The sequence below is a fragment of the Protopterus annectens genome, chromosome 2.part0 (genome assembly GCF_019279795.1).
Source record: "Protopterus annectens isolate FY-2018-M chromosome 2.part0, PAN1.0, whole genome shotgun sequence".
Classification (NCBI taxonomy): Eukaryota; Metazoa; Chordata; order Ceratodontiformes; family Protopteridae; genus Protopterus; species Protopterus annectens.
The window spans coordinates 966,580,125-966,606,776 of NC_056728.1; the positions used below are offsets into that span (position 1 = coordinate 966,580,125).

Below are 26,652 nucleotides of genomic sequence, written 5' to 3' on the forward strand. Positions count from 1 at the left end.
GTACTGTACTTGCTGTACTAATCTTTGTGGACCTTTTCTCCCTGTGCCTCTGTTGAAACTGGGATCCATGCCCAGTCAGAATTTTCCAGTAAACAAATGCAAAATAATTACTATTGGCGCATGATCTGAAATAGTTATTGGGTGCGTATCAAGACCTTCAATTAAATGCTTATGTTCCTGTGAAATGCAAATTCAATCTAGCCTAGCCCAGTTTTTAAATCTTGGGGAATATTATGTAAATGCATTCCTTACTCCCATTACTTAGCCCCTTAGCACTACAAATCTGCAAGTATTATCTTTTTTATCTTCTATCACTGTTGGAGCTCCTCTTGCAATTAATACAAGTACATCTCTTTTCCTTTATCCCAGGTATTCTGTTGAATAACCATCCTGTAAACCAAATTATCAAATTCAGATGTTCAGTTCATTCTGTGTCTCCTGTAACATAGCTATTTACATTTGAAGCCATTAAAGCATCATTGTATTAAAAAATATTATTCCCACCTTTCATGTATAACATCTTTTTTGTTAAATGTCTAATTCAAGCTGTTGTGTTGCATGCATACACTGGCATGTTGAACTTTTATACATTTGTTTGCTGTCATATACATTTGAGCCTATATCATATCTTATAAAACTTTTTGTTCTATTGAAAGACCTCCAAAAAGAAAAAAAAACGCCCCACAATACCCCCTAAAACCTATTAACTTAATACTAAAACACAAAACTATGTACACCTTCGCATATTTAAGTTTTACCCTACGAAGAAGAACAAAAGTCCCAAACTGACAACCACACTTACAGACTTCAGTTAACCTAAAATAAATGTCATCCATGCTAAGACACATGGTGCAACCTGTGTTTCTGAGTGCTGATTGGTTTTGTCTAATCTTTATAGCTCTCCCAGCTGGGAAAAACCCTGAATGTTTTCAGAGGACATTAAGTACTTTGAGAAAGCCCCTGAATACTTTCAGAGAACATTATCTACATTGGGAAAACCCCTGAATGCTTTCAGAGAACATCATCTCCTAGCCAATTTATTTTTTCTTTTTTTTTCTCAGCCAATCACTCTCCATCAGACTGTAGCCAGTTTTTCTTTATCAGATTGTCTCCACGGAGACACGAGAACCAGGCAGCTAGTTTCTCTTTATCGGACTGTTTTCATGGAAACATGAAGACCAGATGCAGAATGGTTACTGAGCATACAAGTAATTACTAGAAAAAAGTCTGATACTGTTCTTTTTCATTTACTTGTTCTTAAAACTTACCAAAACAATCCAAGATCTTTAGTCCAGTCATTTCCCCATGCAAGAATGTGAAAAAGCATATTCATTTTTTTTACTGTAATTTTTAACCAGGCTTTTTTATACATTGCAGTTCCTATATTTCTTAAAATTGAACAAGAAGAGAGAGAGAGAAGGGAGAAAGAAAAGAAAAAAAAATAACAGCACCTATTTACAATCCTCATTACACTTCAAATAACTGAAATAAATTTTATAGGTTAGATTCAAAGATTCATAGGTTAGTACTAGGCTAACTGCCCTTGTAAGCCATTTTAAGCCTAGCCAGTTATCCCTTGTGAGGCTCAAACCCTGTACCTTGTGTTTATAAGGCAGACACCTTAACCATTAGGCCATCCTCCCAACCCAACAGACTGCCCTGCCTTGCATGGATTACTTTCAAATGCTTAGTAATTTTGTACAGTTATATATTTTTTATAGGTTCATAGGTTAGTACTAAGCTAACTGCCCTTGTGAGCCATTTTAAGCCTAGCCAATTATCCCTTGTGAGACTCAAACCCTGCACCTTGTGTTTATAAGGCAAACACCTTAACCATTAAGCCACCCTCCCAACTTTACTTTATAGCATGTAAAGAAAACCACATGCCACAAAACTGGTCATATTTGAAAGAAAAAAATATTTACTTACAGTTAACTTTCTCCCTCCTCTTGCCCTCCCCAAAGCACTTTTCCAAACATTAATGACATGAAGCAAGGCATATGCTTTAGAGTCCCCACAAGTCCGACAAACTCTGAAGTCCAATATTTCCAGGTTTTCTTGTTCTGTCATATTTCACAAATATAATTATTGCATTGTAATTCCATATTTAGTTACTGGTTTTAATACTGTTCATCTCCGAAATCCTGTTTCTGCTTCATTTCCAACATATTCCCGATTCTTCTGGTCAACTCTCAGGCTCTCTTCCTTCTCTCCAACATTTTCCACTGAAAATTTTTAAAAGGTTTCAAAGGTACAGTTCCTTTGTGGTCTTTATTACGAGAAGAACAAGCAGCAGAACCTCTTTCTATTTCATAGCTTACTTTTTGTTGGACAAAATTTTGTATTTTCTAATTAGCATGTACTTCAACAAAAATGATTTTGTCCCTTCAGGGAAGAATAACTTGAAGACAGTTGGGTACAGCAGTCTAAATCTCACACTTGCATCTCGGCATTCCCTAAATAGTGGAATAAACTTGCTCCTCCTCTGCCTGATATACAATGAGTTATTCTCCACAAACACTTTGCTGTCTCCCACTTTTAGTACTTTGTCCTCCTGCTACAATTTTGTTAGAATCAATTCCTTCTGCTGGTAGGACTACACCTTTAATATTAAAGGTATAGGTTGCTTTCTTATAGCCATGTTTGGCACATACACATGATGTGCCCTTTCAACTAACAACTCCTGCTTTGGAATACCAGTCCAGTTGCTTACTTGTGTTTTCATAAAATTAATACAGTCTGTTCCTTCCACCTTCTCTGGTATAGCTGAAAATCTCAGGTTTTCCCTATGTGCTCTGTCCTCTAATTCTATTATTTTTGAAACATCTCTTCCTGAGCAGTCTCATATTCAGCCAGCTTTTTCTTTATTTCGACCTCTGATTTTTCCAGCTTTATCACCACATCTAAACATGTTTAAAGCTCCTTCCATTTTTCCAGCCTTTTGTTGTTTGTGTTGATATACTCCATCAGTGTTTTGTTTATTTTAAACCAGGTCTGTATGCAGTTGTCTTGCATCTTCCTGTAGGTTACTGGAAGTCATGTCTGAAGGTTGCATTGCTTTTTGCTGAACAGTTGCAGAACTCTTCCCAGCCAGTGTTTCTTCCTCAATTTTTGTAGCTGATTTTTCCAGGTCTTCTATACTTCTTTATTCCTGGCATCTAGGCAGTGCACATCCTAGTCAGTTATGGAAATTTACCCATAAACACATGTCATACTGGACTTCTCAGCTGAGTTTCTATTTTCACACTGGGAGAGCCAAAATAAGCAGTTACTCAATGTGCAGCCATCTTGGAAGTCAAAATAGGATCAAGGAAATGATTCTTTTGAGCAGGAATACAGCATCTGAACTGCCTAGACATAGTAAGGTCTTACTAATTTTAAATTGTTTAAACTACCAAAAAGCGGTTTCGAGAAAAATGAAATCAGAATTTAACCCTGCTATAAGTTAAGTACTGAGTAATTTACAGGAGATAAAAGAACTTGAGGTAGGATCTCTAGGAAAGTAAAGGAGAAAATTATAGATATAAATGGAATTTGTGGGAACAATGCATCCAAAGTAATGTTCAGTGAGTGAGGTATGAGAGACAAAAAGGAAATGAACAATTTATGTAACAATGGAATGAATGAACAAATGAATGAATGAAAATTTTTTAAAAAGAAAATGTGTACTGCATGTAAATAATGGAAAATGTTGCCATTGTTCATTTTCTTTGCTATTAATGTATTTGTATTCTTGTTATACTTTAAAATGTGATAAAAGGATGTTTAAAACAAAAAAGGAAAATAACTGTGTTGACTGTGGGAAGCAAATTTCATACAATTTCCACTTTTTTTTTTTCCATAGCCCACAGTACCACATGGATATATGTCCTTGTTATGACATTTTGAACCCTGAGGATAATCAGAAGGACAGTGAAATCTCTCTAGAAGTCCACAGCTCAAAAAAAAAAAAAAGACAGCAAGCTCTGGTACTTTTTCACCAAGATGGCATCAGCCAAGAGGTGACTGGAACTTGAATTACAACAGTGAGGATGTACCAGAGGAACTTAGAAGGGAAAAGGGTAGATGTCTGAAGTAATTTATTAAAAAATATATATTTCATATGAAAAATGCTAACTCAGTAGTAGGAACTAGGACAGAATTTACATATTATTCCTCAAGGTACAATAACTGGGCTAAAATGAACAGAAATTATATTTCACAGGAACACGTGTATTTAATTGAAAGCTATAATAAAACATCCAGTAACAATTTCAGCTCATGAACCATAATGCAGAAATAATCAGACACTGGCACTTTCACACCTACTTTTTTAAAAAGACTGGAATTTAAGCAATGGGTAGTGAAAATTAATCAAGCAATTTTAGGTACAACAGAAATTTCTTCAGAAGGAATAGCTAGTAAATAAAGTAAAGTTGTACAAAATCTTACTATAATGATAGATGTCTCTTCATTATTGCAATATGCATTACAATAGGGCTCCCTTGCCAAGGGCGGCCCGACGTCCGGAGGGTATACCAAAGCCTTTAGGTTGCCTTAAGAAGTCACACATATGCTCCTCGCGTAGTGTATGGCATAAAGAAGACATCCACACATAGTGTCCTCAGAACTGAGGGCTCCATTAGGAATGCCAGTCTAAGGAAAAAGAGGTAATGTGTACATCAAGAAGAAAAATAGACCAGGGTAAGACGGAGGGAGTGAATACTGCAACAGTAAAGAGAAGGACATCTAATGTTATGGCAAGATTTTACACAACTGTACTATATCCTTCCATTTCTGTGTTGCAGTATTCATTACACTAGGGAGAGTGCCAAAGCTCAGGAAGAAGAGATGGAGGAAGAAGGACCAGCAGAGCTGTCTAGGAACCCATGAAAGATGGCCCTAGAAAAAAAATCAGCTCTATCTCTAGATATTCCATCCAATGTGTAGTGCTTGGTTAAATGTATGCACAGAAGTCCAGGTTGCTGCCTCAAGAATAGTGTTAGTATCCAAAAATTTGAAAAAAGCACCAGAAGAAGCCACAGCTCCAGTAGAACGAGCCTTAACAGAAGAAGAAAGGCTCTTACCATGAAATGAATAACAAAAAGAAGTGGCTTTAGAAATCCAAGAAAAAGTAATCTGCTTGGACACAGCCAATCCTATGGACCTAGGATGAAAGGAAACAAAAAATTCAGACTTCCTAAAGTCTCAGTCTTATCCAAATAAAATCTGAGGTGTCTATGCGCATCCAGCGTGTGCAGCACCTTCTCATTGGCAGCCTGCAGAGAAGGGAAAAAAGTGGGCAAATGAAAAGACTGATTAAGGGACAACTTCTTTACCACCTTGGTACATAAAAGAAGGATTAGTAAGCAGGGACACCCTGTCCTTATGAAACATGTAAAAAGGATGCCAAGCCATAAGGGCTTGGAGCTCAGACACCCGTCTGGCAGAAGTAAGAGCTAACAAAAATAGTCTTCCAACAGTAATGTTGCAAGCAAGCTGAAGCTCAATTATTCTAAAAAAAAAAATTAAGATCCCAGGGAGGAGGAATGGACTTCCTGGGTGTCCTAATATGAAGGATGCCATTAAGGAATTGTTTAGCTTCAAACCTTGACCCTAAAGGAAATGATAAAGGCAGACAAGCAGAGATAATGAAAAGGAATACAACGCCCAAGGAGTAAACCATGCCCAATAAGAAATATATAATGACAAAAACAAGTATTAGGCACTGGACCACGGCAACAAACATAAAATCACCAATAATTAAAAGTTGGTGATTTTATGTTTGTTGCCGTGGTCCAGTGCCTAATACTTGTTTTAGACCAGAAGAGAGCTGATAAGTGGGCCTTAACAGAACAGTAAGCCAACCCAGCATTGAGCAATTCACACAAACGAGAGAACCAAAGGGACATCTGCAAAAAGTGGATCCAGGTTACGAGAAATACACCAAACAGAAAACCACTACAATTTGGATAAGTAGGATTTCCTAGTAGTGGGCTTCCTGGCCTCCTGCAGGACCATTAGCATGTCCTCAAAAAAAGGTGTCTGTGAAATCAAAATCCTGTCACACAGCGTCAAATGAAGAATGGCCAAGTGGGGGTGAATGAGAGAACCCTTGTTTGTGTGAGTAGGCCCACCCTGTGAGGTAACTTGTGATGACTGCCCATGGCTGAACACAGAAGAGGGAACCAATGCTATCTCGGCCAACGTCACCAACAAGATTTTGGGAGCATCCTGTTGAATTCTGAACAGGACATTTGGAACGAGAAGAAGGAGGGAAGGCATAAAGAAATATCCCCTTCCAAGAAAAAGATAGGGCGTCCACCTTCCAAACCAGAGAACCTGGGACTCTGACACAAAAGACAGGAAGTTGTCTCTTCAGAGGTAAGGCAAAAAGATCTACTTGAGGAATTCTCTACTGATGAACAATGTTCAAACACACATCCCTCTGAAGCACCCATTCATGGGATTGAGTTATGGACCTGCTCAGAGAATCTGCCACAATGTTTTGACCCGAGGGAATGTAAACTGCCTGAAGAGTCACTTGATAGCAAGTTCCCACATTAGAAGTGCCAAATGGCAAAGATAAAAGACCTTGCTCCCCCATTTGTGTACATACCACATCACTGTGGTATTGTCTGTAAACACCTTGAGAGGTCCAGGGGAGGAGAGAGGATGAAAATCCTAAAGAGCCAGCAGAAGAGCTCTCAACTCTGACACTGATGTGTTCTTTCTGTTGATGAGGCAACCAGACTCCCCACATCTTTAGGGAACCAAATACTGCTCCCCAGCCCATGCTGAGGCATCAATGAACAGCTCCTAAATGGGAAGAGGGGGATGAAACAGGAGACCTACATTTAGAGTCAACTGCTGAATCCATCCCTGAAGTTCCTTGTCGAGACAAGGCAGAAGAGCAACTACAAAATTGAGAGTATGAGCATGGTGAATCCAAACTAATTTCAGAATCCACTGAAATATTCTCATGTGAAGTTTGGCCACAGGAAGCATAGGAATGGTGGAGGCCATGAAAGTACAGTTGTGTACACTTACCATAAATGCAGATGTTCTAGAGTATTCACCGTTTCAGTCATTACATTTGGGTTATCTGCTTGCAGGTAGCCCTCAGTCGGCCTGATTAACAAAATCTTGGGTCCTGTGTGGGTTACTGTCCCTTCTTCCATGACGTCAGGTCGTCAGGGGTATAAAACATGCAGCCGACGCCAATACGTCAGTTTTTCTTGCCCCAGATGTCAGGTGCCCCCCTAATGAGAAACAATTAAATATAAAAGTACAAAGATATACCTCCAACAAAAAAGCAAATACACCAAAAAGGCTTTTAAGCATAGTAAAGGAAAGTAGAGGTACAATCAAAAGAAGTTAGGGGGCTGGAGGGAGGGTAACCAGGACAGCAACAGTGAATACACTCGAACATCTACATTTATGGTAAGTGTACACAACTGTACTATGTTCTTTGTGTTTCACTGCTGCAGTCATTACATTTGGGTGGATTCCCAAAGCTATGGTTGAGAGGAGGAATTTAGATAGCATTAGGGCCAGCTATAAGGTCCTGCAAGACTGCAGTGGCAAAACCAGCTCTGGATTTAGAGAAAACTGGAAAATGATAATGCTTGGTGAAAGCATGTACAGAACTCCAGGTAGCAGCTTCTAGGATGTACATGGTAGGGACGCATTCTGAGAAAGGCTGTAGAGGTAAGATGCACTCCTGGAGTGAGGTCTGATCCCCTGGGGGATAGGTTTTTCCATGGTGCTTATAGCAGAAATGAATGCAATGGCTTATCCATTTAGAAATGGTTTGCTTTGAAATAGCCTTCCCCTCTGCCCCTGCAGCAAATGTCACCAGCAGATTTCCTTTGAGGTTTAGTCCTGTCAAAGTAGAATCTAAGTTGTCTGCGCACATCTAAGGAATGCAGTATCTGTTCCCCTTTATTCTGTGGATTGGAAAAGAAGAAAAATGAATGGACTGATGAAGAGCCACACTGGATATCACCTTGGGCATGAAGGATGGATTGGTTCTGAGGGACACCCTGTCCGCATGAAAGATGATGAAAGGCTCCACTGCCATAAGGGCCTGTAATTCAGATACTCTTCTAGCTGAAGTGATTGCTAAAAGGAAAGCCGTTTTCCAAGAAAGAAATTTTAAGTCTGCAGTAGCAGCTGGCTCGAAAGGGGGTAGAGTGAGTTTCTCCAAGACAAAGTTAGGGTCCCAGGCTGGGGTTGGAGCTCTCCTGGGTGGTCTCAAAATTTTGGCCCCTCTGAGGAACTGCTTGAGCAGTGGATGAGAGAAGAGGGGAGGTTCTGTGTTATAAAGAGCTGAAATGGCTGAGGCGTGGATTTTAATGGAGGAAAAAGACAGGCCCTTGTGAAGCATCTCAGTTAAGCATTGTAAAATCTGAGGTAAATTGGACGCTGCTGTGCTCATCACTTGAGATTGGTTCCATGCACTGAATGTTTTCCATTTTTCAGCATAAGATTTTCTAGAACTAGGCCTCCTTGCCTCTAAAATGATATCAATCACAGATTTGCTTAGGGATGGTAAAGGAGAGATTAAGTAATTAGCCAGGCTGTAAGGTTCAGTGTTGGAAGCTGAGGGTGCAGAATCTGGTTCTCCTGCTGAGACAGCAGGGAAGGAGTCTGAGGCAGGTGCCATGGAGATGTCCGTGACACACTGCACAGGAGGCGGTACCAGTGTTGGCGTGGCCAGTCTGGAGCAATCAAAATCATCCTTGGTTTGTCCCGTTTGATTTTTAGTAGTATTTTGGAGAGCAGAGGCAGAAGGGGGAAGGCATAGACTGATAGGTTTTTCCAGCTGAAGGACAGAGCATCCATTTTCCAGGCTTGTTTGTGGGGAGTCCTTGTGCAAAATTTGTCCAATTGGTAGTTCTGGGGAGAGGCAAACAGGTCTATATTTGGGCTCCCCCATTAGGTTGTCAACATGCTGAAAATCCTTGGTTCCAGTTTCCACTTGTGTGGGTCCATGAGTTTTCTGCTTGGTCCGTCTACCAGTGTATTTAATTTTCCTGGCAGGAATTGAGCTTGTAGGTGCATTTAGTAGCTCAAGGCTGTGTTCCACAATGCCATGGCTAGTCTGCAGAGGGGGTAAGAATGTGTACCCCCTGCTTGTTTATATACCATATAAAAAGAAGTTATGTCTAACCATAATGTTCCATCCGTATTGTTGATCCTCATTCAGTCATTACGCATGGGTATCTGTTCCTCAGATTGAGTTTGCAAGTCAAAGAAGGTAGTCGCTACCTCTGGACAAATAACCTTAGAGAACCGGATGGTGAGATCCACTAGAAACCACAGGAGGGGGAAGGAGGGATGGTCGTAATGACTGAATGAGGATCAACAATACAGATGGAACGTTATGGTAAGACATAACTTCTTTATCTGATGTTAATCCTCATTCATTCCTTATGCATGGGACAGAGTCCACAGCTACCTCTATTCCTGGGAGGATCTCATTGAAGGACATTCCTGAGCACCACAGAACCGAAAGATGCTCTTCCCCTGGAGGCCAAATCCAATATGTAATGATTGATAAAGGTATGAGGCGTAGCCCAAGTTGCAGCTGCACAGATGTCATGTAAAGAAGCTCTGGCATGGAAGGCAGCAGAAGTTGCCACCGACCTTGTTGAATAAGCTTTCATGGTAGTAGGCAACGAGATATTACGTTGTGTATAAACGAAGGTCACACAGTCCTTCAACCATCTAGCTAATGTGACCTTAGCAACAGCAGATCCTAATCTAGGTCCAGAAAAGGCCAAAAATAACTGGTCAGATTTACGAAAGGGTTTAGTCCTGTTTAAGTAAAAATGGATTTGCCTGTGGATATCTATGGTATGTTGGCAATACTCTCCTCTGTTTAAATGACTGGGAAAGAAAACTGGCAGTTCAATGGCTTGATTAATGGACATTTCACAGATCACTTTAGGCAGAAATGATGGATTAGTTCTGAGACACTCTATCTCTATGAAAAATCAAGTATGGACTCTTGATACATAAAGCTTGAAGCTCAGAAATACGTCTGGCAGAAGTAATGGTGACCAAAAACAAGGTTTTCCATGACAAATACTTGAGGTCGCAAGAAGAGGCTGGTTCGAAAGGTGACATTGTCAGAGCTTGTAGAACTAATGATAAAGCCCATGGTTGAATAGGTTCTCTAAAAGGTGGCTTCAGATGATTCACACCTTTTATGAAGATCTTGCACAATTTATGGGACATAAGAGAGGAATCTTGGACACCCTCATAAAAATTAGAAATTGCAGCCAAATTAACTCTAATGGTAGAGGCCGATACACCCGATTGAAAAAGGTCGGCCAGAAAGTCTAGTATTATCGACACTGGTGCTGAAAAGGGGTCTACTTGTTTATCTTTCAACCAACTGGTAAATCTTTTCCACTTGCTCAGGTAAGTAATTTTAGTGGAAGACTTATGAGAAGCAATGAGAATATCACATACTGGTAAAGAAAGTTCATTCTGCCTGGCAATCATGAGCTTCAAGCTGTTCAAGTTGGGATGAATCAGGTTCTGTGGATGTGAGATCAACTCCGGTGTTGGATGGAGAATCCATGGTCCATCTAGTAGGTGAGGTCAAAGGAAGGAGAACCAAATCTGTCGAGGCCAATATGGTGCTATGAGGATCATCTTGCTTTTCAACCGACGGGCTTTCTTCAGAAACTGGGGAATGAGGGGAAAGGGTGCAAATGCGTAAAGAAGACCCGAGGGCCAATCGTGGACAAGAGCGTCCCTGGGTGACTGTACCGGAGGGGGAATCAGGACGAAGTAGTTGCAGCATTTGTAGTTGGTCGGGGATGCAAAGAGGTCGCAGCAAGGATGGCCCCAGCGGTGGAAGATCTCCGCCGCTATCAAGGGTTTCAGGGACCACTCGTGAGGTTGAAGAATGCACCTGCTGAGTCTGTCTGCTATCACGCTGGAACTCCCAGGAATGTGCGTTGCTAGAAGAAAACGGTTGGTAGCCATCGCCCATTGCCATATCCTCGTGGCCTCTCAACAAGGGGTAAGATTTGGTTCCACCTTGCTTGTTGATGTACCAGACCACCGCCATGTTGTCTGATTGAATCGCAAGTGTCCCAGACGGCAGCAGGGGATGGAATGCTTGCAACGCCAGAAGCACCACCCTCAGCTCTAGAACATTTATATGCAGATGGGCTTCCATTTCGGACCAAGTGCCTTGGACTGTCTGTCCCTGACATAGCCCCCAACCTCATCAGAGAGGTGTCCGTGGTCACTGTGGCCTTGGGTTGCTGGGGGGAGAAGGGGCGAGACCATTGTGACGGATTGTGTGTCATACACCAATTTAAATCCTGTTTGCACCTGTAGGTTACTCTAATCATGACTGAAAGAGGATGCTGAAAAGGATACCATTGGGTGAGCAGTAGCCATTGTAGAAGCCTCATGTGAAACCTGACCAGGGGAACAATGGTGATGGAGGCTGCCATGGAACCCAAAAGCTGTAGAACCGAGTGAGCCGTGGATTTTTCCCTTGAAAGGACTGGAATTAGTTGTTGCTTTATCCTTAGAATTCTGTGCTCTGGAATAGCAGCTCTGCAGTTTTTTGTGCCAAAGATAACCCCTATGAATTCTGTTGACTGAGATGGGGTGAGATTGGATTTTTGCCAAATTTATGGTTATGCCTATCCTTTGAGAAGCGAGGAGAGAGTATGCTAGGGCTTTTTCCAGTAGATGTCTGGTGGGGGCGGAAATGAGCCAGTCGTCTAGGTATGGAAACACCTGGAATCCTTGAAGCCGCAAGTGAGCTGTAACAACTGCCATGCAATTTGTGGACACTGGGGGCTGTAGAGAGTCCGAAGGGCAGTATTCTGAACTGGTAGTGACTGGCTCCCACACGGAAGCACAGAAATCTTCTTGATGGCCTGTCCACCTTTATGTGGTAGTAAGCATCTTGAAGATCTATCGAGCACATCCAATTGTCTTTTTCCAAAAGTGGGAGGATAAACTGTATTGTGACAATCTGGAATTTTTGTACTCTCAAAAACTTGTTCAATACATGGAGATCCAAAATTTGTCTCTAGTCCCCGGTTTTCTTTGGCACCAAAAATTGTCTCGAGTAGAATCCAGATCCTATCTGGTCTGGAGGGACTATTTGGATGACTCTCTCTCTTAGCAACTTTTCTATCTCTAGTGCTGCTTCTTCCCTTTGACTGGGTGGAACGTCGGGAAGATGTTTTGAAGGGGCAGGACAAAGATCGAAGGGGATATGATAACCTCTGGTTATAATCCTTTGTACCCAAGAATCGGTGGTGATGGTTAGCCAGGTTGAAGGGTACAAGAAGAAACGTCCCCCAACCACCTCCAGAGGAAAGGAGTCGGGACACTCTTCAGGACCGCTGGTAGGATTGACCAGGGAAAGAATCCCTGGAACCCTGGGTTACGGACCCCCTCTGCCCCGAAAGGAGCATCTTCCCTGTGAGTTTCCCCCTCTGCCTCTGGGGGAGAACTCGGCCTGTGTGTCACGGAAAGGACCCTGAAATTTCTTGAACCATATCTTCCCACTCTTTTGGTTTCGGCAGAAAGTATGTTGAGGGGAAGAATAATAGACACCTACGGCAGAAAGGGTCTTACCATCCTGTTCACATCTGGCCAGTGTGCTTTTAACTTTGGGTCCAAACAACGAGGAGGCCTCAATGGGAGCATTAAGAAAGGAAACCTTAAAGGGTTCCTCAAAATTGCACAAGCGCATCCAGGCGTGCCGTCTCAAGACTGCAGCTGAACCCGCTGCTCTAGCTGCTCCTTCTGATGCATGAGATATCAGTAGGATAGAAGAGTTAGATATAGATTCAATGGTGGCCAGCTGAGAGGCCACTTTGTCACGGACCTCATCAGACATGGCACCAGCCAAGGTTTCAGAGAGTTCAGAAAGCAGATCCCTTTGAAGCCTGGTAAAATGTGCCATATAATTCAGGGACCCGATAGTAAAGTTCGCTGAAGCAAAGGTGCGCTTCCCTATCCTGTCCAGGGCCCGGGACTCTATTAGGCGGATGGACAGTCTGGCTTTCTTCTTCTGCCAGATCTTTTTTGTTGCGGCCGCCACCACCAAAGCATCCACAGGAAGGCCTCTGGATCAATGGGGATCTGAAGCAGGAGGGGACAAAATCTTATCTGGCCTCCGGGGAATAGCTTAGATGGTATCAGGAGCCTTCCAAGCAATCTGCATGATGAGTCGGACAAGTTCATCGGCAGGTGGAATAACCCAGGAGGTAGGGGGCCGGGCATGAAAGGCCTGCAGGAACACAGACTCCTCAGAGGTCAGATTAGAAGACTGCCAGTCACCTCTCTGTTTCAGGATTTCGAGGATATCACCAAAGGATACCTCAGAGGGTGACAGAGGGGATCCTTCCCCATCATCGAAATCTGTGTCTTCAGTGAATGACTCCTTTGTGGAGTCCATGTGCTTCCTCTTACACAAACTTTTCCGGTGGACCTCCTCAGTGGGAGAAGCTGGAGAAGACAGCGGAAAAGGGGATTCCTGTGGGAATAAGTCCTGAGGCCCTTGCACCCAGTGTCCGCTAGGTGTGACTTGTGAAACCAGTGTACCAGAGGAGGGTGGAGGTATAGACACAGTCCAGTATCGCCAGCAGCAGCGAAAGCCTTTTCCATCAGTTGGAAGGCTGGTCCACCCGAAGAGGAGTGCGTGTCTAGGACAGGGGTCACCCCTTCCCTATGTGTTTCAGCCTGCCAAACCGGAGTCCCTGGATGGCTGTGCAGCAGTAAACTATGTGTGTCACAACTGACATCCTGGGTCATAGCAAAACTTTCCTGCCACAAAGGCAACTGCGGTTCCTTAGTAAGATCCATAAAGGGGACCACAGAAGGGGAAGACTGTGCTATATCCATGGACTTCAAAGGGAATGAAGGAGGAGAATAAGAAGGGGTCTTTGGAGATGGGTGATCACCTCCCAAGGAAGGATAGTTCCTGAGGGGTGTGATATCTCTGGACAAGAGCACCTGATCCACAAGACGCAACACATCATGTTCGGAAAGGCTTCTAGTGGACTTCACAGAGACGGAGGGAGAAACAGGCTTGTCCACAGAAGAAGCAAACTCGGTGCTCATCTCATCTGTCCGCACAGAGGACAATGGTGCCGAGAGAGACTGGACTACAGTTGTCTTCACCAAAGAAGTCATTGGTGCCGAGGTCATGGTCTGCACCGACACAGGGATCGGTGCCAAAGTGGTTGCCAGTGCCGAAGCTGGAACCGACAAAACTGGAGTCAACAATAAAGGCGTCAGTGCCGAGGAAGATCTCGCAACCAACGGGATCAAGGTCTGCGCCGACTGAACGGTCGGTGCCGATACAGTGGTAACAGTCTGAACCGAGGAGCCTCTCGGTGCCGATATAGTGAAGGCTACAGGAGAAGACGCAGCCGAGATCACTAATGGAGCTGAAGGCCTTGGTGCCGACGGTCTAGGCACCAAAAGCACTGGGGCTGACTGAGTGAACTCCGGAGCCATAATGTTAGCCTTTTTAGGTGTTGGTTGGCGGGACTCCCCAGCCGGGGATGAAGGCAAAGATTTAGCCTTAGTAGGAACATCCAAGATTTTCTTATGGGCTCTAGGAGGGGTTGAGGCCTCCAACCTAGAAATAGCCTCTGAAAAGGGAGATTTAAGAAGTCCCTTCAGTAAATGCTTGTTTTTCCTTTCCAACAAGGTTCTATTTGAAAAGTTCTCACAAGTAGTACAGGGTGGGTCAAGAGACAAATGGGAAGCTCCCAAACAATAAACACACACAGAGTGTGCATCAGAAGTAGGTAGTTTGTCTCCACAATCAGAACACCGCTTAAACCCCGGACTACCTTTCTTATCTGCCATGACAGCAAATAAATTAATAGAAAAGGTACCAGCAATAGTATAAGAAAGTACCTGATGGTATGAGAAGAAGGGGGAAGGATTACCGATGATGGTAAAGAGAGATACCTCGTGGTAAAGAAAGGAGCAGAAAACCTGAAGAAATTATGTACGCTAGATGCGATAGGGTAAGAGACAATGAAATATAAACTTTTCTGACAGAAAAGTAACCTGAAAAACTATTAAACAACAAATAACTGTACTTGGCTCAAGAGAAGTAGCTTGACATGACCGAACGGCAATGCAGCAAATAAAATCTGAGGTGACAGGGAGAGTAAGAGTTTAGCTCGAGAGTTTGAAGTTGACGCGAGCCTGGAAAATGGCCGGCTCGGTTCTGAGGTCAGAACAGATACCCATGCGTAAGGAATGAATGAGGATTAAAAATATCAGATCAGTGGTGTTGTCCGTCTTTACCATTAGTTGTCCTGGAAGAATGTGGTTCTTAAAGGCTGTCAGAGCATTCTGTACAGCTAACATTTCTTTTTGATTGATATGCAGGTGCATTTGGCTTGGGTTCCATTTGCCCTGAATGCACTTCCCTGCCAGGTGAGGCCCCCATGCATAGTCTGATGCGTCTGTTGTTAGGGTTTGGGCGGCAGGGGTTGTGCGAAAGGTAATCCCTTGTTTTGATGGCAGGCCTCTGCCCACCAAAGGAACTCTAGGCGTAGGCAAGGTATGATAGGAATCATTGTTTCTAGGTCTTGAGAATGTTGACACCATAAGCTTTTTAGATACCACTGTAGCTGCCTCATATGCAGTCTTGCATATGGAATTAGAAGAACGCAGGAGGCCATGAACCCCAAGGCTTGCAGTATTTGTCTTGCAAATAGCAGGGTTTTTGTGGCCACCTGTTTGAAGTAGGTTGTCAAATGAATTTGTTTCTCTGGCATGAGGTAAGCCATCTGGGAAGTTGTAGTCAAGCTTGCTCCCAAGAATAGAATTTGTTGACAGGGTACCAGGTGTGATTTCTTTTCGTTTATTGTGTACCCCAGACAAGTTAGAACCCTTTGTACAAAGGCCAGATGATTCAAAAGTATTCCCTGGCTTTCTGCCTGAATTAGACAATCGTCCCGGTATGGGTATATTTGAATATTTCTTTACCTGCAAAATGCAATAACTGGAGCTAGGCACTTTGTGAATACTCTGGGCGCAGTAGATAAGCCAAAGGGCAATGCAGAGAACTGATAGTGCATGTAGCCTGCTTTGAAGCGTAGGTATCTTCTGCAAGATTCCCTGATTGGGATGTGCAGGTATGCTTCTTTTAAATCTATTGTTGACAAACAGTCATCTTTGCCTAGCATAGGAAGTAATTGGTGAAGAGTCATCATCTTGAATTTTGGAATCTCCAAAAAGGTGTTTAAAGTAGACAGGTCCAGGACAGGGCGCCATCAATTGCCTTTTCTGGGTACCAGGAAAAGTCTAGAGTAGAAACCTTGTCCCTTTTCCTCTTCTGGTACCAGGTGAATAATAGCCCCCATGCTTAAGAGAGAAAGTACTTGTTGTTGGACCTCTGCCCACTGATTTGGGGGTAGGTCCGGCCACCCGCTTGGTGTTGGCAATGGGTGGAAGTGAAATCTGTATCACTGGGACACTATATTTAAAACCCATTTGTCCTGGGTAATGAGTTCCCAATTCTTTGCATGAAGAGCAATCTTTCCCCCCAAAGGGGCAGTCAGTTGATAAGTGCTTGGAAACTTTAAAAGGAAGTCACTGAGACAATTTACCATAGGGGGGAGTCTTATTATTCCCAGACTTGGAAGTGGAGGCCCCCCACTGCTTAGTTCTTCAAGTCCCCTGGGACTGAAACCAGAGTTTTTTGCTGTGTCTGGGTTTGGCTGGAGAAGACCTGGAAGGGGCTGGAAAAGACCAATTCTTAGAGGGCCAGTGCCTACTAAATCTAGGAGGCTGAAAGTACAGTTTTGTACCTACCATAAATGTAGATGTCCGATAGGTATGCATCTGCAGTCATCACATATGGGTTGTCCTGCCTCAGGAAGCCCTTCGGTCGGCCGGATTCCAAAGTCTGGGTCCGGCGTCGGCTGATGTCGCACTTTCCCCGACGTCAGAGCGTCTGGGGTATCAAAGCATCAGCCGACGCCATCTTCCTCAGTTTTTCTTGCCCCAGATGCCAGGTGCCCTCTAAGGAAGGCTAAATTTGGAGAGATGCATTTAAAAATCTAAACATGCACAGTAATATAAAAACAAATACACCATAATAGATCCCCCCAGCTAGCTATAAGAGGGGTAAGCACCCAAGAAATACCACAGAGGGGAAGGAGGGAGGGTAAACCTGACTGCAGATGCATACCTATCGGACATCTACATTTATGGTAGGTACAAAACTGTACTATGTCCTTCAAGGATGCATCTGCAGTCATCACATATGGGTAGAATACCATAGCCAATCTGGGGGTGGAGGAACTATGAAAAGGATGGTGTAGCTAAAATACCCTGCAGGACTGCCGTAGCAAAGCCTGCTCTGGATCTGGAATATAAAGGTAAATTGTAATGCTTGGCAAATGTATGCACGGAGCTCCATGTAGCAGCTTCTAAAATGTCTTTGGTAGCCACCCCTCTTAGGAAGGCTGTGGAGGTGGCTGTGGCTCTCGTGGAATGAGGTCTAATGTTAGCTGGCACAGTTTTTCCATGAAAGGAGTAACAAAAACGAATGCAATTCCCTATCCATTTTGAAATTGTCTGTTTGGAAATTGCTTTTCCTTGTGCACCAGCAGCATATGCTACAAAGAGCTGGTCAGTCTTTCTGTAACTTTTAGTTCTGTCCAAGTAGTAGCGCAACTGTCTGTGTATGTCCAGGGTGTGCAGAAGTTTCTCCCCTTTGTTTTGTGGATTTGGAAAGAAGGTAGGCAAGTGAATAGCTTGGTTCAATGATAGCCTGGATACCACCTTTGGCATAAATGTAGGATTGGTTCTCAATGAAACTCTGTCCTGACGAAAAATAAGAAATTGCTGCACTGCCATTAGGGCCTGTAACGCAGATACTCTTCTTGCTGAGGTTATGGCCAGAAGGAAGGCAGTCTTCCAAGACAGGAACTGTAGATCTGCAGATGCTGCTGGTTCAAAGGGAGGCAGTGTTAGTTTTTCCAACACGAAGTTAAGATCCCAAGTAGGTAGAGGTGGTTTCCTTGGAGGATTGATGTTTTTTATTCCTCTTAGAAACTGTCTTAGCAGAGGATGAGAGAAGACAGGTGGGATCAGTATTGTATTCGGCTGAAATTGCTGAAGCATGAATCTTAATGGAAGAGTAAGACAGACCATTGTGGAACATTTCTGCCAAGTATTCCAAGATATGTGCCATGTTCATCATGTCGCATCTTGGCCCTTTGTTGTGTTCCAAATGTGAAATCTTTTCCATTTTGCTGAATATGTCTTTCTTGTGGAAGGCCGGCGAGCTTCCATAATGATATCCTTCACTCTCTGGGATAGCTTATCCTGAGGAGGAGTCAAGTTATTTTCCAGGCTGTTAGTTGCAAGGTTTTCAGGTTGGAATGCAGAGTTTTGAAATTGTTCTGTGTCAGTAGAAGAGGCCATAGAGGAAGAGGCCATGGTTTTGTATGTGACATGGTCTTTAACAGTGGGTACCAGTGCTGTCTTGGCCAATCCGGAGCTATCAGAATCACTTTTGGCTGCTCTGTTCTGATCTTCAGTAAAACCTTGGTCATTAATGGGAGAGGTGGAAATGCATACACTGTTAGAGCTCTCCAACTGAAAGAGAGGGCGTCCACTTTCCATGCTTGTGGGTGGTATGTCCTTGTGCAGAATTTCTTCAGTTGATGATTGTGGGGGGAGGCGAATAGATCTATGTCCGGCCTTCCCCATGATTGTGTTATGAGTAGGAAGATGTCTGGGTGCAGCATCCATTTGTGTGCATCCAAGATATTTCTGCTTAGGCTGTCCGCCAGTACATTGTCTTTCCCTGGCACAAACTGGGACTGCAGCTGTATATTGAGTTTCAAGGAAAGTTCCCATAGATTCATTGCCAGTCTGCAAAGAGGGTAGGAATGGTTGCCTCCTTGCTTGTTTATGTACCACATAACTGTGGTGTTCTCTGTCCTTATTAGTAGGTGGCCTTGATGCAGAAAAGGTTTGAAGGCCTCGATTGCATGTATCACTGCCAGCATTTCCTTTTGGTTTATGTGCATGCGTAGCTCCCTTTGTGACCAATAGTCCTTGGATACATCTGCCCTCCATGTGTGCTCCCCAACCTTGGTCTGAAGCGTCCGTAGTAATGGTTTGGCTGGCTCTTGGCTTGCTGAAGGGCAGTCCCCTGTTCGACTGGCAGGCTTGAGCCCACCACAGAAATTCCTTTTGTAGGCATGGAATGAGTGGGATCAAAGTTTCTAAGCTGTGACTGTGCTGAATCCATGAACTCCTTAGGTACCATTGTAGTTTTCTCATATGCAGCCTTGCTTGTGGAATCAGAAGAATGCAAGATGCCATGTAACCCAGGGCCTGCAGGATTTTCCTTGCAGTCAGCTGAGTTTGTCTTGTCAGATTCTTGAAGTAATCCGGTAGTTGTCTTTGTTTTTCTTCTGTGAGAAAGGCCATTTGGGTGGTTGTGTCTAGATCCGCACCCAGAAAAGTTATTTTTTGGGATGGAACAAGTCTTGATTTGTGAATGTTAACTGTATATCCCAAGGCCTGTAGTAGGTGGATGGCATAATCCAAGTCCTTTAACAAAGTTTGTTGGCTGTCCGCTTGTATAAGGCAGTCGTCCAGATATGGCTATATTTGAATCCCCTGAAGTCTGCAGTGTGCAATCACTGAAGCCAGGCATTTCGTGAATACTCTGGGCACAGTGGATAAGCCAAAGGGCAATGCCGAGAATTGATAATGCTCTGACCCTGCAAGAAATCTGAGGTGTCTTCTGCAACTTTGTCTGATAGGAACATGCAGGTATGCCTCCTTGAGGTCTAGAGTCACCAGCCAGGACCCCTTGCCCAGCATGGGAAGGAGTTGCTGTAAAGTCAGCAATTTGAATTTTGGCACAATGAGATAAGTATTCAGTACGGACAAGTCGAGAATAGGCCTCCATTGATTTTCTTTTCTTGGAACAAGGAATAGTCTGGAATAAAATCTTTGGCCTTGTTCTGAAAGAGGAACCTTTTCTATAGCCTTCATTTGTATTAAGTTGGAAATTTGTTTCAAAGCCTCTGCCCTTTGATTTGGTGGCAGGTCTGGCATGCCTTTTCTTTTTGGCAGTGTGTGGAAATGGAACCTGTATCCTTTGTCTATTATTTGCAGTGTCCATGTGTCCCTTGTAATGCTGTGCCAATGTTTTGAGAATAAAGAAAGCTTTCCGCCCAAAGGTGCTTCTAATTGAGCCCTGGTCGGCGGAGTCAAAGCAAAGTCATTGAGTCTGTCCTTGTGTAGCAGTTGTAGGTCCTGCACTACCTCTCTGGTTGGGAGGCTGCCATTGACGGCCTCTGTAGGAGCCTCTAGCTTGCTCTCTACCTCTGGCCCGCCTGTTCCTGCCTCTCTGAAATCTTTCTGAGTCCGGAAAGGACCAATTCTTGGTAGGCCAATTTCTGCTGAATCTTGGTGGTTGGACTTGCAGAAAATCTTTGACTGTGCACAGATTTTGCCTTTTCTTCAAATTTCTTTAAGACCTCTTGAGCCGTGGAACCAAATAATTTTTGCTTTTCCAGAGGAGCATCCAGAAGCTTAGCTTTAACATGGTCTGGCAGAGATTGTTCCTTCAGCCAAGCATGCCTACGTATGACTGCACCTGTCATAGCTGACCTACATGAAGCCTCCAATGCATCATAACCACACTGCAAGAAATGGTTACTAACCTGCTGGGAGTTATGCACCAGATCCTGAAGGGATTTGCGATCAAGGGGTTCAGATGAAGACAGTTTCTTATGCAATTCATCTAACAAATACTCTTGGCACTGTATCATATGAAATTGACAATTTAATGCCCTCATAGAAAGAGTTGCAGAAGTATACACTTTTTTACCCCATCTCCCTAAAGCTCTGGACTCCCTTTCAGAGGGTAGAGGATTTCTAGCAGTGGCAGCTGCAACCCCTTTAGGGCCCTGGGAAATAGTTTCTGGATCAGCAGAGTGGGCCTTGTACAGGTGAAGATGTGAGTCCGGGACCCTGTAGTACCTATCAGGTTTGGCAGGAGCCGGAGGGAGAGAATCAGGGGCTGTACTAGAGTCAGAGTACACATCTTCAATGACATTTAAAACAGGAGGTATAGCTAAAGGTCTATGCTGAGGCAAATGTAAAAAGGTCCTTAATCTTTTCCTGGAATCAGAGAATTCCTGACCCTGCCATTGAAAATGCTCTCTCATAGTGTGTAGTGTCCCTCCAAAGGAAAACTCTTCAGGAGGGAAGGCCGAGGGAATCGACTCTTCAGCATCAGAATCCTCGTAGGCCGAATAAGCCTCCTCCAGGTGGTCAGAGAGCAGAGCCATCAGAGGCCTCATCTGATGAGAGGGGATCAGAGGGCTCAACCCTGGGCCTTTTGTCTGGAGGTGGTTGCGAGGCCCTGTCCGGGTGAGGTTGAGAGCCCCTAATTAAGGAGATAAGATCCTCTGCTAAACTTAGAATCTGTGAACCAGTGGAAGGTCCCCGAGGGGTAACCTTGGGAGGCAAAGCTTTTGAGAGTTTAGCAGCTTTAGCCCTAGATAATGCTTTAATAGACATGGATGCAGGAGGCCTGGCTGCACCACGTACTGGAGTAGATTTGTCTAAAGGAATGGTGTCGGAAGGTTCCAGGACACCAGTTTCAGTAGGTAATTCAATAACCGACTCGGCCGGGGCCTCCGGGGCCGAGGTAGTCGGTTGCGCGGTTTCGGTAATCGGAGGTACCAAGGACTCTGTTTCAGCCGAGACCGAGACACTCGCGGTGGGCCTGGCCGTGGTTTCAGCCGAAACCGCGGTCCGCGTGTGTCGGTCCTTGTCCTTCCGTTTATTAACTAAATGTGAAGTCGGAGTCTCCGACGGCATCTTGTAAGCAAAACTAGCCCCAAAGAAATCCTCTGCAAACTCCAACCGACATCTAAGCATTTGTCGGTTGAAGGAAGCACAGGCTGAACAGGCCGAGACGTCGTGGTCTGGGCCTAGACAGGGGAGGCAGTAAGAGTGGAAATCCTTATGAGGTATTTGTTTCCCACAAGTTAAGCAATTAATAACTTTATCTGACATCGGCTGAGGCAAGAAAGAGTCCCCAACGGGGTACTTAGCTTTTTGAAGTCTTCGGTAGCCGAATTACAGGAGCTGGCCGACCGGCACTTGCGAACTGCTTCTGCTTCGGGCACCATGCGGCAAGAAAGACTGAGGAAGATGGCGTCGGCTGATGCTTTTATACCCCAGACGCTCTGATGTCGAGGAAAGTGCGACATCAGGCGACGCCGGACCCAGACTTTGGAATCCGGCCGACCGAAGGGCTGCCTGAAGCAGGACAACCCATATGTGATGACTGCAGATGCATCCTTGAAGGACATCTTGTAAAAAATCTTTAACCGTTTGCATAGATTTAGCTTTATCTTCCATCTTAAGAACTTCCTCAGCCTTGTTGCCAAACAGGTGGTCCTGATTTAAAGGAGCATCCAACAATTTAGCCTTAACATGATCAGGCAAAGATTGTTCCTTAAGCCAAGCATGCCTTCTGAGCACAGACCCAATAACAGCAGCCCTGCAAGAGGCCTCTAATGAATCAAAACCACATTGCAAAGTATGTTTTCCAACTTGTTCGGCAGAATGCATTAAATCCTGTAATTCTTTATTTTCCACAGAGTCAGGAATCAACATCATTTTCTATTTAAGCAGTCCAATAACATGTTGCTGATATTTTAACATATGAAACTGGCAGTTTAAAGCCCTAATGGCCAAGAATGCAGAAGCTTAAACCTTCTTACCCCATCTATCCAGCTTCCTGGAGTCTCTATCAGTAGAAGCCTTAATGCCCTTGGGCCCCTGTGAAATAGTCTCTGGATCTGCAATAGGATTTCTGAAAAAGAACTTGTGGGACTCAGGGATCCTGTAGCATCTGTCAGGTTTTCTGGGAGCAGGAGGCAGGGAATCAGGGGCCAAACTAGATTCTGAGAAAGCATCAACAACAATGTCTAGTACAGGAGAAACAGCTAAAGGCCTATGCTGAGGTAGGAGAAGGAAATCCCCAAGCCTCTTTTTTGAATCAGAAAAATCATGGCTTTCCCAGTGGAAATGCTCCCTTAGAGTATGTAAGGTTTCCCCAAAAGAAAAATCCTCAGGAGGGGAAGCAGAGGGAATAGAGTCCTCTGCATCAGAATTCTCATAAGTAGGTAAGGGCAAATCCAGATCATCAGAATAGTCAGAAAAAACAGAATCCTGATCAGAAGAGTCATAATCAACCTCAGTCCTAGGCCTCTTAGAAGGGGGGGGTGGCTACCCCTGATTAGAGTTATTAGATCTTCAACCATTTTTATCATTTGTTTTTTACGCATTGAGGCCTGAACATGTAGCCTGGGCATCGGTTTTTTAGACATGGATCGAGATTTAGGCGTAAGTAATGAAGGAGGCGTCAATTTAATATGCAAGTACGTAGGCCTGAATATACCCTCAGATGCCAGTGCCTGCACAGTGGCTCCGGACCCATCCAAGGTAGAGACATCCATTGGTTCCATAGTTGAAGCATCTCTCGGCATACCGGACTCCGAATGGGTCTCAGTAGAGGCCTGAAAATCAGAAGTAGTGGGTATGAGGGGCTGCAAAAGCACCTCACTAAATATTGGCGAACTGGTGACTGGCTTAGGAGATGCGTCATCGGCAGTTTTGGACCTCGGCGGCCTGTCTCTGTCTTTATCTTTGTGTTAAGAATCCCGGTAGTCGGATGGCTAACCGACATTTCTGGATAATTAAACCGAGAACCAAAATATTTAGAGGCGAAAATATACCGACGGATAGTGCGCTGATTAAATAAAGCACAAAACTGACAGCAAGGTACGTCATGGTCAGGGCCTAGGCAAGGAATACAGTACAAATGAAAATCTTTATGAGGCATTTGCTTTCCACAAGTAATGCAATTATTAACTTTTACTGACATCGGTAAGGAGCAAGAAAAAGTTTCCCCAACGGGGTACTTAGCTTTAGTTGAAGACTTCGGTTCTGAAACTCGAAAATGAAAATTTCAGGAGTCTGCCGATCAGCACTTGCGAACTGCTTCTGCTTCAGGCACCACACAGCAAGAAAGACTGGGGTAATGGCGTCGGCTGCATGTTTTATACCCCTGATGACCTGACGTCATGGAAGAAGGGACAGCAACCGAAGCAGGACCCAAGACTTTGTTAATCAGGCCGACTGAGGGCAACCTGCAAGCAGATAACCCAAATGTAATGACTGCAACAGTGAAACACGAAGAACATCTGCCTAGACATAGTAAGGCCTTGCTGAGTATAATTATGGTGGCTACCAAAAAAGCAATTACTAGAAAATGGAAATCAAAGTCTAAACCAATTGTACTAGAAGTAATGAATATAGTAATAGAGATAAAACAACTGGAAATGGGATCTTTAGAAAAGTGCAGGAGCAAATTACACAAGCAAAAATGGGAATTGTGGGAACAATACATGTAGAACAATGTTTTGGAAAAAGGAATGAGGTTTAAAAAGAAGACAGGATTTGAATGAGCTATGTAATGTTTTACTGACAATGACTGGATGGATTTTAAGTGATTTATAATGTTTGCAAATGAAACTGTCAGCTTGGTTCATTTTCATTTATATAAATGTATGACTGCCTAAATTATTAGTGGTAATTTAATAAAGATTTTCTTGTTTAAAAAAAAAATAAAGAAAAAGCACTAACAAGTGTCATTTGGAGGAAGCTGGGACTGGTAGTCAATAGCTTTTCAGTCCTCTGAAGTAGCTAGACAAGGCCAACTGAGTTTTGTGCCAAAGAAGGACAGACAGGGCCACACATTTCTGTAGAACTATTCTTAACCTTGTCACTGCATACAGGCAGTACTTGACAGTGACAATGACTGAAAGAAAATGAAAGTCAGCTGGGTGGCATCATTATTTTGTAAGCTCCACTGCATAACAGAACTCTGCATACGCTACTCAGAATTAGAGAAAGAGGATTCATGGAGTGACAAACCATAGGAATGAATGATGACATGATAAATTCATGGCACATGTTAAAATTATTAAGTATAACATAAAAAAAGGAGAGAAAAAAGACTTAAGGAACACCACGTAAAAATTGAAATAGAAGTAAAACTTTTAATACCTCTGGTCAATTCATGATATTCAGTTCTATGCAATTTCAACATTTCACTTCTCTGTGTAACAACAACAAAATACAAAGAAGATCATCTAATCAAGAATACCTGCAGAAACTCTGGCTTGCTTCTCTGACACAATAATAAAGACAGTAAGAATGGGTGAGATTGACTGGTAACAAAGACATGTGACTTCTCATTTTAATGTAAAATTAATTAACAGGCAGCTCTGTGAAGCATTGGGATAAAGCTCTAATTACAATTAGATGCTCCAGAACTGCATGGCAGCCTGGTGCTGGAGCAGCTTGTAGGGGAAGGTGGGAGTGAGTCACCAATGCAGGATTCCTTCCAAGAATAAGCAAGGCAACCCCATTCACTACACTGACAGCCAATGGTGAAGGAGTGCTATGGTGTTCAGCATTATTGGCTGCCACTTGCACAACCATGGAGCAGCACATCTGTACTGCAGATAGTTTTAAATAAGGTGCCAGTAGGCCAGCATCAGAGAAGACATGACTGTTAGGCTGCAGAATGGGTAACAGGGGCTAGCACAAGGAAGTATCCATCAATAATGTCTGGAGGACAGATACTTGTGATTCGTTCTCACCCAAAGAAGAACAAAAGAAAAGCAAACCACTTGGTAGACAACAATCCAAGGGAATAAACCACTTGGTAGACAACAATCCAAGGGAATAATGCTTTCACATACTATAGTGCTAGTCACGCCACAGATATTCTCAACATACCAAGAGTTTATTACATGGAATATGTAGTTGACAACTGAGAATCCACAGGGAAAGAAGACCCTTGCTGAGGTTGACGCTTGTCTGGCTGCTTCACCTCTGCATATACTAACAATGCACATTCAAGAGCTAAAGAAACAGCATCTAAACATTTTTCATTTAATGCAAAAAATGTAAAAGATTTATACGTCTGTTTAAATTCATACCTTGAGATCTCTGTGAATAATTGGTGTTTTGCATTGGTGCAGCCTAGCAACAGCCTCACAGGTATCACAAAATATCTGCAGGACTTCTGGCTCAGTAAAACCAGTCTGTAGCCTTTGATTCATCTGGTTTATCACTTGTCCAGCTGCAAAAGTGCACAGAGTGTGTCAGTGTTTTATGTACATGTTAATTACTACTAACACTCCATTACACTTGCTCAGCATTTATTTTTACTAAACTATGAAGGAAGCAAAAAGACAGACTAGTTTCTTCTTTTCAGGAAAGAGGAATTATAAACCATGCTAAAATCACCCAGCAGTTAGCCACAGAATTAGCTTCAGGACTGCTACCACACAAGTCCATGCTGATACTTGTCTAGTTAAAAGACAGTTATGTTTTAAAAGGAAAATGTTGCCAAGAAGCCCTCTGCAACTTTCAAGGGAAATACAACAAGGATAGCACAAGTTAGCATGTACAACAGTTACCCTGCGAGACATTAGATGATCAGATACTCAAAATCTCAAAATAAATGTGGTGGTTATCTGCTTTAGATGTCATGTTTCTGATCAAACAAAAAGTCAGCTG

At 43.4% G+C, this 26,652-nt stretch overlaps 1 protein-coding gene across 1 annotated transcript in view; it reads right to left on the reverse strand.

Annotated features, from left to right (window-relative positions):
* The window catches only part of BMP2K (BMP2 inducible kinase), a gene marked incomplete in the record, with an annotated part of 1,991,334 nt that overhangs the window by 1,659,073 nt on the left and 305,609 nt on the right, over nucleotides 1–26,652 (reverse strand). Inside the window, 1 exon segment of the mRNA XM_044061221.1 lies at nucleotides 26,070–26,212. Coding sequence (XP_043917156.1) covers nucleotides 26,070–26,212 — 143 coding nt within the window.